At 40.2% G+C, this 14247-nt stretch overlaps 1 protein-coding gene across 1 annotated transcript in view; it reads right to left on the bottom strand.

Moving 5' to 3' along the window:
• The window catches only part of haspin (histone H3 associated protein kinase), a 19677-nt gene extending 5430 nt beyond the window's left edge, over positions 1 to 14247 (bottom strand). Inside the window, exons 1-14 of the mRNA XM_046046332.1 lie at positions 13785 to 14247; positions 10327 to 10494; positions 10051 to 10203; positions 9026 to 9115; positions 6784 to 8851; positions 3806 to 3950; positions 3496 to 3638; positions 3084 to 3266; positions 2279 to 2364; positions 2050 to 2112; positions 1867 to 1958; positions 1568 to 1647; positions 875 to 963; positions 88 to 230 (exon numbers count right to left, since the gene is read on the bottom strand). Coding sequence (XP_045902288.1) covers positions 88 to 230; positions 875 to 963; positions 1568 to 1647; positions 1867 to 1958; positions 2050 to 2112; positions 2279 to 2364; positions 3084 to 3266; positions 3496 to 3638; positions 3806 to 3950; positions 6784 to 8851; positions 9026 to 9115; positions 10051 to 10203; positions 10327 to 10494; positions 13785 to 13945 — 3664 coding nt within the window. The 5' untranslated portion in view covers positions 13946 to 14247. The remainder of the gene's footprint in view (positions 1 to 87; positions 231 to 874; positions 964 to 1567; positions 1648 to 1866; positions 1959 to 2049; positions 2113 to 2278; positions 2365 to 3083; positions 3267 to 3495; positions 3639 to 3805; positions 3951 to 6783; positions 8852 to 9025; positions 9116 to 10050; positions 10204 to 10326; positions 10495 to 13784) is intronic.

Below are 14247 nucleotides of genomic sequence, written 5' to 3'. Positions count from 1 at the left end.
TGCTTGTCGTTACTGTTCATGATTTTACTGGGGCTAAATATTCTGTGCATCAAATATGACAAGTAAGGGGTTCAAAGAATAGCTGACCGATTTCTAGTCTGGAGAGAGAGTAGTCAATGATGCGGACCAGCACCCCTTTAGTTTCCAGAGAGTGGACTGCTCCGTTCAGGAGGAAGCTCCCCGTCTTTTGCTTGGTTGTTTTGACCAGCACATTGCCCCAGTGGAGGTCCCTGCAGTAAACAGCACGGGGGGATAAAGTTGCTGTTACAAGACACCGACAAATCATCCATCACACTGACACCACATACACACCCAACTGCGTCACTCAGTTGGTGCAACACTGCAACGCCACATTTAATACCTGATGTGGCAGTAAAGTTCAAGCTGATACTAAATAACTACACAAAAGTATTTGTGGTCATAGGACGCTTCCAACATCCTATTTTTATATTATTTTATTTATTTAGTTAACATAAGCTCTGAAAACAGAAATCCACAGATGGCCATTATGAACTTTATAGCAACTAGAGCCGAGAGCCTTCAATAAATTAGTCGATCAACAGAAAATTATTCATTATCGTTCGTTATTGATGGATGAAGTTATTTTTTTAAGAAAAAAAAAAGGCCAAATTCTCAGGTTCCGGTTTCTCAAATGTGAGTAATTGCAAGCTTTCATTGTCTTTCATGGTTGTAACGTTTGAAGACCTCATCTTGGCCTCTGGGAAACTGTGATGGACACTCTCTTTTCGCTGACATGTTAGACTTTATATACATTGCATCCTGTCCTGAGCCCTGATCCACGCAGACAATCACAGCTACTATAAATTGTGAGAGAGAGTGTGTGTGTGTGCGCGCGCGAGTGAGTGTACTCTACCTGTGTTCAAAATGTAGCTGCTGCTCAGCAACAGCCATGGCAGCAGTAACCTGATGAAGGATGCTCTTCGCCACCCCTAAAGACGCCAGCTTGACAACACAATAAAGTCTTGAGGTTAAGGACTGCATTTGTACTCTTGCACAACAATAAAACAGTCAGTGTATAGGCTAATATATACAAAGACTTATTTTACCAATGAATACACTGCATTTACAGATGCTCAGCTCCAGCATTCATATTTAAGGCCTAATTGACATTAAGTTATAATGACTACTATTTTTCTGCATGCAGTCTCTTTATTAATGTTTGAGCACGTTTTTACAGCTAGTGTCATGTGCAAATGTAATGAGCTAAAGCTGGTGTGATGGGAGTAGAGAGTAATACTTCTGTTTGAGACCAGAGCACTCGAAACTCTGCAGTAGTGAAACTGGCAAGAAATGAAAGAGCAGACTGCAATTTATTAAAAGGAATTTCAGACCAAATGAAATAAAACTGCACTTGTAATTGTAAACATATAACCCAAGCTGAAGCTCTATCTCCGTGTGCTAGCTTCAGCTTTTTCAGAGAGAAAGAGGCAGAGAGATATTTTGAGCTGTCAGGACTGATAAACGCTCAGCATTGCTGCAGAGCACTGTACGGCAGAGGGAAAGTATTGAGTGGCCATCACTCTACACACTGACGCGGTGTGCTTACCGTTCCATTGCTGTTCTCTAAGTCAATGCCTCCAAACTCAAACTCCAGGATTATGAACAACTGATCCTTTTTAAAGAAATCTAAACAAAGAGAAAAAGAGGGACCCAATGAAACAGACAAAAACATGGTCCTAGACATAGATTTTCCCCTGTAGAAGGGAGACGACCTGGTAAAGGACAAGCCATTTTCCATCAGCCACTGCAACCTGGAAGCCACGTTGGGCTGCAATTCTCTTCATTAGTGAATGCATATTAAATGTGAAAATTAAACAAATGTGAACAGGCTTTGCTCTCACTGACCTGGTCTGTCATTCTCAGAGCCTTTCTGCTGGTCGAAGGCATCCCAGGCTTTCATGAAATCTGGAGGGTAGCAGCCTTGAACGCAGTGGAGGCTACGAGGGAAGACGTCAAGTCACATTAGCACTCAAAACTACAAACAGACGCTAAGAGGCAAAAAGACAAGACACCACAGACAGTGCTTACTCATTGAGACCAATAAATCCATGAGTCTGGTTCTGCTGCTTCTCTTTCAGGCTGCTCAGCTCCCTGACACAAAAACAAATGATGCTGTTTAGTTAGCGCTGGCCACAAGTCAACACACTTACATTTGATTTACAACTTTGTTGTCATGATGTCTTTAATGCACATGTTATACTGAGACTGTATTGTAGTATCCCAGCAAGGAGAGTCGTGTGATTTATGTACTACTTACTTTGAAATAATAATCTCATGGAGGATCTCTCCAAAGGTCTTCTGGTCCTCTCCATTCACCTTCTCACTGCCCTCTAGTGGAATGATCTGTCAAGACAAGAACCACTATTTTAATGCAACACACACACACACACACACACACACACACACACACACACAGCGCAACTGTTTGGTTCCTGTGTTTGAGCAAATTAACATTACATTCCAGAGTATGGAGATTAACTCTTTACCTAGGAAACAAATATGTGATCAAACATTTTAAATTCAAGGTATACTCACTGGCTTTCTCCCCTAGAGCTATTGACCGTTTCCCCACAGCCTTCTTCAGCAAATTACATACAGTATGTTCAGGTGTTGTCACATGTTGTTAACTACAACTGCTTGTTATGTGACCAAAATAAGCAAGTTTCATTCAGTAAAGATGGACATGGAATACAGTCAAAGGGGTGGCGGTTAGTCCACCACTTGCGCCCTATGTACAAAGGCTGTATCCTTATTGCAGCGGCCCAGGTTCAATCTGACCCATGTCCCTTTGCTCCCAAAGATATATATAAAAAAAAAAAACCTTGAGAGTTTAGAATATTTAGTGACAAATTCTGAATTTCTTAACAGGGAAGTCACACCCCTCTTTGAAAATAAACTTAAAATTGTATCAACGGTATTGTATCAACACTTAAGATGCAAAATGGTTTATATCACATTGTTAGATCTTAGGCAACACAATGCAAAACACACAAACTAATGCACACTTTAGTTTTCTTTTTTTTTTTCCCTTCTTCTTTTTTTTTTTAAACATACGCACATACCTTGAGTGCAACAGTGTCTCCTGAAGCATTGGTGGTGGAGAAGACCTCACCGAAGGTTCCCTCCCCGATCTTCACACACTGTTTCATTCGCTGAGGAAGTATACACTCCTCCCACGGCAGAGGACGCTGCTGGCCACACTCGGCATACACCTTCTCTGCATCCGACAGATCTGCATCCTCACACTGAGACAGGAGGGAGGAGGTAACACATAAAGACAGACAGAAGATTCGTATCAAGTGTAATAACCTATTCAGTCAAACACAGAGCGTGTGGTACAAACTTGAAAAGCATCTTATGCTTCTCTGCATCAGTGTTTGTACGTTACTCTGTGACTCAACATGAACTTTTCATAAGCCACTTGACAGGATGTGTGCTCTCATGACTGTCATGGTTGCATATGTGCACTCTTACCGGAGAACTGAAACTCAGCAGCTGTGACCGGAGGCGTTTGGGGAGCGGGGTCCGAAAGGGTGTGGCAAAGAGATCCTGGCTGACATCAGCTAGCGCCGCTCTTCTCGGAGAGCCTGCACATGAACTCCTCGGAGTGAACAGCACTAAACAGAGGGAACAAGGGACAGGACACAAGGAACAAAATTGAAAGGAAGGAAAGATCAGAAGTACACAATCATTGAAGTGCCAGCTGTAAATTAAATACAGAAATGTTAATAGTCCCAAATAACTGAGGGAGAAACTACAATTTAGTGGTGCGCTCGTGTGTTACCCATTCCCTTGCGGTGAACAGAGAGGGCAGCTTTGAGTCGGCTCCAGGTTTGTGTGGTAGGTGTGAAGTCAGCCAACAGAGATGACAGGTTGAGCAGACTCGCTTTCACCGGGGTGGAGAAATTCATTGCAGTTCCCATCAGCTCCTGCGTAGAAGCGAAAACAATACACACATTTAAAGAAAAATCCAAAAACATACACACAAAACATTCTCTCTCTAACCTTTTGTGATACTTAGCCATGCAGATAATTTGGGGGTTTATTTGCTCAGGTTTTGACATATTAGCCGCCTGTCCATTGGATGGAATACAATTTTGTTTGTGGCATTCACAGCAATTAAAAAATTTTTAACCTTTAAAGTGCACTTCAAGACACTGTCCCAGTTAAATCTGCAGTGCTGAACTTCTGTCTCCCCCTTCTGACGGTGAGAGTAACTACACCACATAAAGTAAAACACAGTTGATGCATGCTTTTTTTAGGCTCTGCCATACTGGGTTGCTGCGGTCTCTAAAATTGCTTCCTCCTTCAGCTCTAAAAAAAACAATTATTCCTGGCTGGCATAAAACACAGCGTGGGAATGTGGCCATAGACACCTGATTTAACAATTCCAGTATACAGAGAGATTTACCTGGTGTTGATAGGGTTAGGTAGGTCCCACACTCTTACTTTAACACATTGTTAGTGAGGACAATCCATAGACTTTACTGATAACACTTTTTATTCAGAAACTGCGTGTAAGAAAATAACCTGGTCATGGGTAATGTTTTAAAGGTTGTTTTTATTAACAAAAACTTTCAGTGGCGTAAGCAGGGGTCTCATTTATAAAACTATGCATAGAATCCTCACTAAAAGTGTATGTGCGCCCAAAAGCCAAAAATGGCGTACGCCAAAAAATATTCAGACTTATAAAACTGTTCGTACGCACAGTTGTAAGCAAGTTCCCTTTATAAATCACAATCAACTTGAAATTTGGCGTATGTGAGGGAGCTCCATGGCTGACCCTTCAAACCGGAGCTCCACCCCTTTATAACCGATCTGCAGGAAGGGGCATCCCTCTTTAGTAGTGACGTCGCTGGCTGGAGGGAGACACACACACACACACACACCCACCCACCCACCCACCCACCCACCCCGGTACTAATTTGGATTCCCCTCCTTTGAAAAGAGATTAAACCAAATACACTCCACTTGTGTTTAAACATTTATTTAGGCTACACAAACAGTCCACTCACTTAAGAGGCTGCCCATGAGTTAAAAGAAATATGACTTGTTGTAAATGACATAAAATAATGTTATATTTCTATTATGTGTTTTTACAAGCAGCACATCACATCCACATGCTGGCGCACAGCATTAGGCTCAAAAAGGCAACGAACATCTGATAATAGGCAATATGAAACTATGCTCTCCTATTTGCTTGACTGACGCACTGAAAACGGCATCAATTTAAATGTAATTTGTCCTCCTGTTCACCTTATTTATGAGAATAAATTGCACTGCATGCAAGTATTAATTAATGATTCCTGACTGAACAACATATTTGAGGCGTTCTTTTGCAGAAATAGATATCTGTTTGTGTTTATTATCCTAAATCTGGATCTTTTTGTGCTGCAAATGATCTTAAATTGTGTGTTTTTTGCGCACTTCAGGGAAAGTCAAACGGGTGTTTGTTTATTCAGAAAGGCTTTAAGCCTACAATACTCAGAGGTGATATTTCAATTTATTTTACACAATAGTAGGTCTACTCATTTCAAACCGTTTCATCCTTCTGCCATGTGAGTCGCCATTTCTCATTTCTCCTCCTGTACCTACGCATGGTTCAGAGTTTACTTACAGGACTGCACATTCTCCCGTGAAGTTTGTTTTTTATAGATCACAACCTTAGCTTCGGAAGTGGTGTACGCACGTTTCCTGTTTTGTACATACGCACCATTTATAAAGGAGACCCCAGGACTTTATCAGGAAAGTATCCCGATTGCTGTGGTATTTTCTGAAATGTCATTTGTCCATGCTTTGAACCTCACAACCCCCACCCCCAAAAAAATCTGCTGTATATTAGAGAGGCATCATGAATCTTAAGATTTTGTCCCCATTTGCACAGACAAATTCTGACCTCAGTGCGGCATCACATTAAATGCAGATATGTACAATCACTGGTGTTCCCTGGCAGAATGGATAGATGCCAAGATGGTTTCAGATAATAATGAATATTTGACAAATAAGGTGATGTTTAAATGTTTTCTTGTGACATAAAACGTGAAGAACGCCACAGAAAGAAACATTCCCACTTGGTGATAATTTCTTTTATAGTGATGCGAATTGTCCACTTTACCAGCAGCCTGTTGTACCAGCTGTGTGTAGGTTCAAACGTAGTCAGGTTATAACGTAAATTATTACCAAGATTTGTGCATTACTAAAATAAAAGCAGTTGCACCACAGAGATCAATTACAATGCAACACTACGTAACTAATTAGTTACACATGCCTCAGGGTAGGTGTAAATCATAAAAGTCATCATAATGTCCCATCATAATGTTTCATTAATTGCAACACAATAATCCAGAGAGACCTAATATATTTATATAACATTTGAACAGCAATCTAGCTTACTATGATGTGCTACGATGCCAAGTCGCTCATGCCTGCCAGAAAGCTAATGCAGTAACCATGAGGATGAAACTCTTATCTTTGATTGGCCACTTGCTTTAGTTATGACTTTACGTCCAAATTCGTTATGTTCTGCCCCAAGTAATCGCGGTGCAACCGATTTTAGTAGCTGAGTTACAAACTAACTCGTAGTTACTAAGCCTCCAGAGTCAAATTTACACCTTAACTTAGGAGAGAACTTACACGCAGCTATTAAAAGTCTTCACTTTGCTAATTTTGTCTGATAACTGCTAACCATTAACTACAGTACTCAATAGATAGACCTAATCTTCCAGCAGGACTGTGCTGTGTTTGTGTGCATGCTGTTCTCACCCTTGGCTTTTGGTGTTGTGTGGAGATCAGCTCATCGATGCTGCAGTCCACGGCCTTGTTGCCGCCTGTCTGTGCAGTCCTGGCTCCGAACACGTGCATGCTGGCGTTGCCTTTGTTTTTCCAGCGATTCACACTCAGACCGCTCACACACGCCTTCCTGGTCGTCCCAGGTCGGTCCGCGGACGTGCTCCTCCTCTTCTTTTCTTTAAGAGCTAGGGAGGGCTTTCTTTTTCTTTTTTGGGGAATGTTGCAAGAGTCCTTTACAACTTCTTCTTTGTCTGAAGTGATCTTTACTTCAGAACTAGTTGAGCCTCTTTTTTTCATCCTGATTTTCATGGCGTAAGTGTCTTCATTACAGTGATTAGTGTCGCCCTCAGACTGGTGGTTATTTTGTGTCTGGTCCTCACGGACTGAGTCCGACACAACTGTGGGTGATTTAGGTTTTGATTCTTTGCGCTGCAAAATTTCTTTCAGTTGTGATAAAGTAACTCTCTTTATCTCAACAATGAGTTTGTCAGCTAGACATTTCTTCTTCAGCACCGCTGCCTTTTCTTCTGTTTCTGATGGTGTCTGGGATGTTGCACTGCTGTTTATTGACGCCATCATTCTCTCAGTGATTTCTCCAGTATGTGTGAGATCTTCTGGGTCGTCAATGTTATGTGCACGGCCATTTTCAGACTTGTTTGCATCTGGATTAGCGGATGTCTCATCACAAGTCAAACCCATCTCTTTGTGCTGCATGAGCCCTTTTAGCCGCCGAACAGTCAGTTGTGACAAAGCACAGTATTTGAGCCGAACGGTGCATTTCTTAGTAAGACATGTGTCCTTTACTGCTACAGCATCCTCTTCAGTAAACAGTGCTTGCACAGGGCTGTTGGCTGGAAATTGTGTGCCCATGATGCACTCAGAACTGCTGTCTGTGTGGAAGCTAGACTCAACATAAATGACTGACGCCGACTGCTCCATGGATTCCATTGTGGATGAGTGTTCAGCTGACTGCTTACAGTCAACTGATGGTGAATTGTTAGTGCTTTGACTGTCAGTCACTAAAGCTGCATGTTCAGGAGACTGTAAATAATCCCTGGTGTTATTGTTAGTAACAGATAATTGAAGATTAAATGATGGTTCTGAAGACTGTGAAATGTCAATTGTCTGGCCAATGTCCACAGACCGTGGATGTCCATTCGTTTGCCAGCTGTAGACTGAGCCTGAAGATCCCAAACAGGAGGAGTAGGTTGTTTGACTGCATAGCTGAGACACGGTGAGGTTGTCCAATCTTTCGAGCTGCACTGTGCAGCGCTCGGTCAAACATTTCTCCTTCAGAGCCTCTATCAGCCACTCTAACCCTCCTGCTGCTGACACAAAACAACTGCTGCTATCACTCTCATTTGTACAGAGTAGATTTAGACTTGGCAATTCCCCGACATTCTTGCTTTTTATGTCTTCACTGTGACTTTCGGCTTCCTCATTACAGCGACGTCTCTTGTTAGTGCGCTTGGGCTCCATAAATAAATCACCAGATGGTTCTTGCTCACCAAGGCTGGACTGCGGCTTCTCCTCAGAACAAAGCCCAATGGGTGGTGCAGAAAGTCGTGGGGAGGTGGGCTGACCCGGTGAATCCAAGTCTTCTTGGAATGTGCTCAAGACACCTATAGAGCTAACTGACATGGACGGAGGGATGCAAGACTGATTATTGATAGATACGGCTTGAAGGTGGGGCCGTTTTCTGAAGGAGTCTGCTGAGGGTGTAGAACAAAAAATGGGTTTCCTGGGGCAGGGTCCGAGGCTGTGGTCTGCCAACTCATTGAGGGAAATCTCCCGGAAGGGGTTGGTGGTAAAGCTGGCAGTCCCTGCAGCGTTCATCGAGTTCTCTGCACTTGAAACCACAAATGCTGGGGGGACCCTCCTCTTCCTAGAAGGCCGAAAAATCCTACTGGAACCAAGGGCTCCAGAAGCAAAATCATCTGAAGAGTTGAGTGGATTGTATGTTGCTTTAGGGAGTTTGGGTTTGGTTGGTACAGTACATCTGCGGCGGGTTACAAAGCGGCCCGCAGAAGGAAGATGAACACTGAGAAAAAGAAGAAGAGAAGGAAGAAAGCTAATGGTTACAGCATTTACTGAAGACATTTAGCTTGTGTTCAAACTGTCAATGCGTTTTTCTCATGCAGAGCCAAAGTTGGTCTGAAAGCACTCTTCAGCTAATTATTGAGGGGATCAACAGACTGAGAGCCTGAATGCTTACTTAGAGTCTTCCTCACTTCCGCTGGTCTTTGGAAGCTGCTGGCAATTCTGCCTCATCAAGACTCCTGGCACAGATGCATGCCGGCTTTTCCTGTTGACGCGCAGAGACAAACATCATTTCAGAAACTCATTAACATACAGAAAACTAACTTAGGGATCACACAGATATACATTAAAAAGCCCAGTTTTAAAAATACAGACAGGAAAAGTCACAACAATTCACAACAGATTTACATGATAAACGACAAGGGATGGGTGATCGTTCAATATAATAAACAATATATCATGATACATAACCATGCCAAATTTATCATTTCCAAAAAACAACATTTTAAAGGCTTTATACTGCCACCATCAATCTCTACAAATCAAACACTTGAAGGGTTATGGTTGGGATTAGGACCACAGTAAGACTATTGGTCTGCCAATCCTACAGAGAGAGGTGGCAGAGGTGGACAGACATAAGAGGAAGGGCTGCCCGAGAGGCTCCAATCTGGGAACAAAGTTCAAATCAGAGCAGTGTGTAGTGTGACACAATTCATCAATATATCAAAAAGTCAAGCGTGAGAAAATTACTCTATTACTGACAACTTGTACTAAACCTGGTTTCAGTTTCTCTAAAGTGAAGATCTTATGCTTTTCTCTGTAGCACGTCATAAAAATTTATTGTTTGTGTGGATTGCCGATCAAATACAATAAACTTGAACACCTCGTTTGTGGGCCCTGGGAACTGTGGGCCCTGGGAACTGATGGGTATCTTTTATAATTTGTTATTTACATATATTAAAAAAAAAAAGCAGTCCTGGACCTGAGATCTCAAATAACACATCCATAATAAGTGGTGGGTCTGCTGCAACTCTTAAGTCCTCTGTTATTGCCACCAGTAATGTCAAATGTCTTGCTTTCAGACACTGTAGTGATAACGAACATCACATAACATATAATAAATCCCTCAAAACTCTGCACACGCTGACAACCCTTTGCTTTTTCATAATGTGTTGTGCTCATGCTTGTTTGTGCACAGACCTGGTTCTCTTGCTCTGCAGAGCGGGCTGAGGACGGGGAAGAGAGGGGCTACTGATGTTTTCTTCATCACTGCTGGTCTCTGTCACACTTAGCACGGCCTTTTTCTTGGCAGGACGTGGCGCTCTACGACAAGCAACACTAGTCTGCTTCTCTCTGTGACATTAAGAATATAGGTCAGAATGTAGGTCAGGGAAAAATTACTTAAAGACATTAAATGCTGCAAAAAAAAAACAAAAAAAAAAAAACACACACTTCTAGGATATTTAATGACATTACTCAAAATTGACGGCTGCATATCTGTTCACAGAGCTGGTTCCAGCTGGCTGAGGACAGGAAGGAGGGGGGATATTCTCCTCATCAAAACTCTTCTCAGTCAGAAAGAGCATGGCCTTTTTCTTGGCAGGACGCGCCGCTCTACGACTAGCCACGCTAGTCTTACTCTCTCTACGACATGAAAAACAGATGAACAAGTTAGGAGCTGTATGATATTGAACATAAGACCAAGTAGATCAAGAAAAGTTTTTAACAATACACACCTTTGGCATTTCTGTACTGCAGTTTAGACATACTGTACAGTACCTACTATGTTAGCTGTGCTATGTTAGCTGATCTATGTAGAGACAAAGCCACTCGCTTCTGCTTCCGCCCCATTCATCACATCATCTACACACAAAGTTTTTTGACGTTCATTAATGTTAGCTTCGCTCATTGAAAGATTTACAAATATCATACATAACAATACAGTGAGTGGATTACTAATAAACGATATCAGTGACCACCTACCAATTTTTACAACTACGCTCTAAACAGACATGGTAATAAACCAATTTCCAAAAGGGTCAGGACAGAAGAAACAATGGAGGCATTAAAAGTTGATCTGCTAGCAAAAGACTGGGAGTTTATAGATAATGAAAAAGATGTTGACAAAGCATATGAAGAATTTCTAAGAATATTTAAATTATTACATGATAAAAAATTGTCCAATTAAAAGATATAGCAGAAAACAAAAACAAAATGATAGACCGTGGATTTCCAAGGGATTACAAAACGCCTGTAAAAAGAAAAATACACTTTACAGAGAATTTATAAAACACAGAACTATAGAGACTGAAAATAAATATAAGAATAAGTTAACTAATATTATGAGAACTTGTAAGAAAGAATACTACACAAAATTATTAGATAATAATAAAATATTAAAGGTATGTGGAACATTTTAAATAATATTATTAAAAATAATACTAGACAGGCTACTTATCCCCATTACTTCATTGATAATGATAAAAATATTTATAACATGGAGGATGTGGTTAATGACTTCAATAAATTTTTTGCAAACGTGGGACCAAACTTAGCTGAACAAATCCCGGTTCCACAAACAATACAAAGTAGATATAATAATCTAATCCCAGTTCAATATTTCTGATAGCAGTAGATGAAAAAGAAATAATAGATATTGTTAAAGAATGCAAAAACAAACCATCCACTGATCACGATGGAATAGATATAAAAATTATACAAAAAGTAATAGGGGGGCTCGCCAAACCACTAATGAACATCTGCAATTTAACATTTCTAACCGGTCAATTTCCAACAAAAATTAAAATAGCAAAAGTCATTCCTCTATACAAAACTGGAAATAAACACCACTTCACAAATTACAGGCCTGTCTCTCTACTGCCACACTGCCATTTTCAAAACTTTTAGAAAAATTATTTAACAGATTAGAGCAATTCATCGATAAAAATAAATTTCTCACTGACAGTCAATATGGATTTAGAAAAAATAGATCAACATCACTAGCACTAACAGAACTCATTGAAGAAATCAAAAACTCCACAGACAAAAAGAAATATGCAGTCGGGGTATTCATTGATCTAAAAAAATCATTTGACACAATAAATCATGAAATATTAATCAGTAAACTGGAACGAATCGGGATCAGGGGGGTAGTTCTAAACTGGGTAAGTAGTTATCTGAGAGACAATTTATGAAGATGGGAGATTATGAGTCTGAATGTCTGGGCATGGCTTGTGGTGTCCCCCAGGGGTCAGTGTTGGAACCAAAGTTATTTTTATTAACCATCAATGACATTTGTAAAGTATCTGGAGTATTGAGTTTTGTATTATTTGCAGATGATACAAACATATTTGGTTCAGGGGAATCAATCACTTTAGAATTCAAGAAAATAAAAGAATGGTATGACATAAACAGGCTATCAATAAATTTGAGTAAAACTACATTCATGGTATTTGGAAACTGTAAGTCAAACAATCAAGCACAGATACAGATAGAGGGTGTTAACATAGAAATAAATTCCTTGGAGTGATCAAAGAAGCCTCACATAAAACACATCAAAACCAAACTGTCCAGAAGTGTTGCAGTCCTAGCAAGAGCCAAGCACATTCTGGATCTTAAATCATTTCACATCTTGTACTGCTCGCTATTGTTACCTTATTTGAATTACTGTGTAGAGGTTTGGGGAAGTACTGATCAACAGTCACTACAGCCACAAGTCATAATACAAAAAAGAGCCATGAGAATTATTCACAACGTTGGATTTCGGGATCATACAAATTCATTATTTCTATAGTCTAAATTGCTAAAATACCATGATCCAATTGAATATCAAACTGCAGTATTCATGTTCAAAGCAAGAAATAGCCTACTGCTTGGGAATATACAAAAGATGTTCTCTGAGAGGGAGGGAGGGTACGATTTAAGGGGAAGGGGAACTTTTAAGACTAATAGATTTAGAACAACAAGGAAAAGATTATGTTTATCAATTTGCGGAGTTAAATTATGGAACAAACTAAATGAGAACCTAAAGCAATGCCCAAACATATTCCTTTTCAAAAAAAATGTACAAAGAAATTATTTTCAGGAGGTATCGAGAAGCACTGTAGTAAAAGTAGGAGTGCTACTTTGTTTGTGTTTCTTTTTTTGTCTTTTGTTTGTTGTTTAGTTTTTTTGTTGTTGTATTTTTTGCTGTTTGAATAAGTACATAATCGAGGTTAGATAAATAAATACTTGTCAATGGTCACTTTAATATTGTGTATATAGAAAAAAATTATTAGATAGATTTATAAAACAACATAATAATAAATATTGTAAATTGAAGAAATGTAAGAATTAAAGGGGAAGGAGCACATAAGTTTTGATGCTTCCTACTCCTTTTCGCACACGATATAAGTATGTTAACACAGGAAAGAAGGGTACTTTGTTTGCTGTTTTTAAACATTGTTGTATTTTATTTTTGTTTTTAATATACTTTCTCTTGCATGTTCGAAATAAAGATTTCAGTCACATATGCGACTTTTTGGGTTTGTGGTCTGTGTAATTATGTATTTCTCACTGCTCTCCATACAAATCTGCGCGGTGGCTTTGTCCAGTAATACACCCTCTATGGAAGCACCCAAGGTCTCATGGTGGTCCACCGGAAGGGGAGGGACTTAGGTTCTCTATACCAATAGAGATAATAATCAAACAATCTGATTAATCGGCGTCTCTTAGATTAGGATTAGATAGATAGATAGATAGATAGATATCACTGTATGCAAGTGTTCATGTTACGTTAGTTCCCTTTTTATGTTACGTTAACTTACTGAATATAACGTATATTGGCAAATATACGTAAAAGCAAACCGTTCACTTAATGATAAACTTGGCGTAAGTTCCCTGAAAACCTAGCATAAGTAATAATGGTTTCTTCTCGCCCGTCGACTTGAACATACCTTATCCTCGTAGTTCTTGCGGGTTCAAAGACGGAGGTGTCGTTGTCTGTGGAGGGTGTGCTGTCGAAGGCCTTCTTGCGGTTGTCCGGTGAGATCCAGGCGGACACTTTTCGCTTCTGCTTACCGTACGTCTTCAGAAATAACGGCTTTAATGGCTTCATGTTTAGAAATTACAGCTATAACCGCGCCAATAAGCCAAGGACCGTCAAGGACTGTTCAAAAGCATTTAACGTTTCTAACCCAGATGAGACCAACGTCAGTGAAGGTTAGCCAAGATAGCCAGACAGCTCGAGCTTTTGCTAACTTAACTGTTTACTGTGAATATAAAAACGCCCTTACAACGTATTAACAGTGACCGACGAAACTCAATCTAAAAAGCAGTTTTATTCCATTTCCACGATTGATAGCGCATGAATGAGAGTCCACTGGACCCGCTTCTTGTTCAAACTGCTAGACACCGATG

Source organism: Micropterus dolomieu, linkage group LG04, assembly GCF_021292245.1.
Source record: "Micropterus dolomieu isolate WLL.071019.BEF.003 ecotype Adirondacks linkage group LG04, ASM2129224v1, whole genome shotgun sequence".
Classification (NCBI taxonomy): domain Eukaryota; kingdom Metazoa; phylum Chordata; class Actinopteri; order Centrarchiformes; family Centrarchidae; genus Micropterus; species Micropterus dolomieu.
The sequence above is the reverse complement of the archived record's forward strand: the minus strand, read 5'-3'. Positions and strand labels throughout refer to the sequence as shown.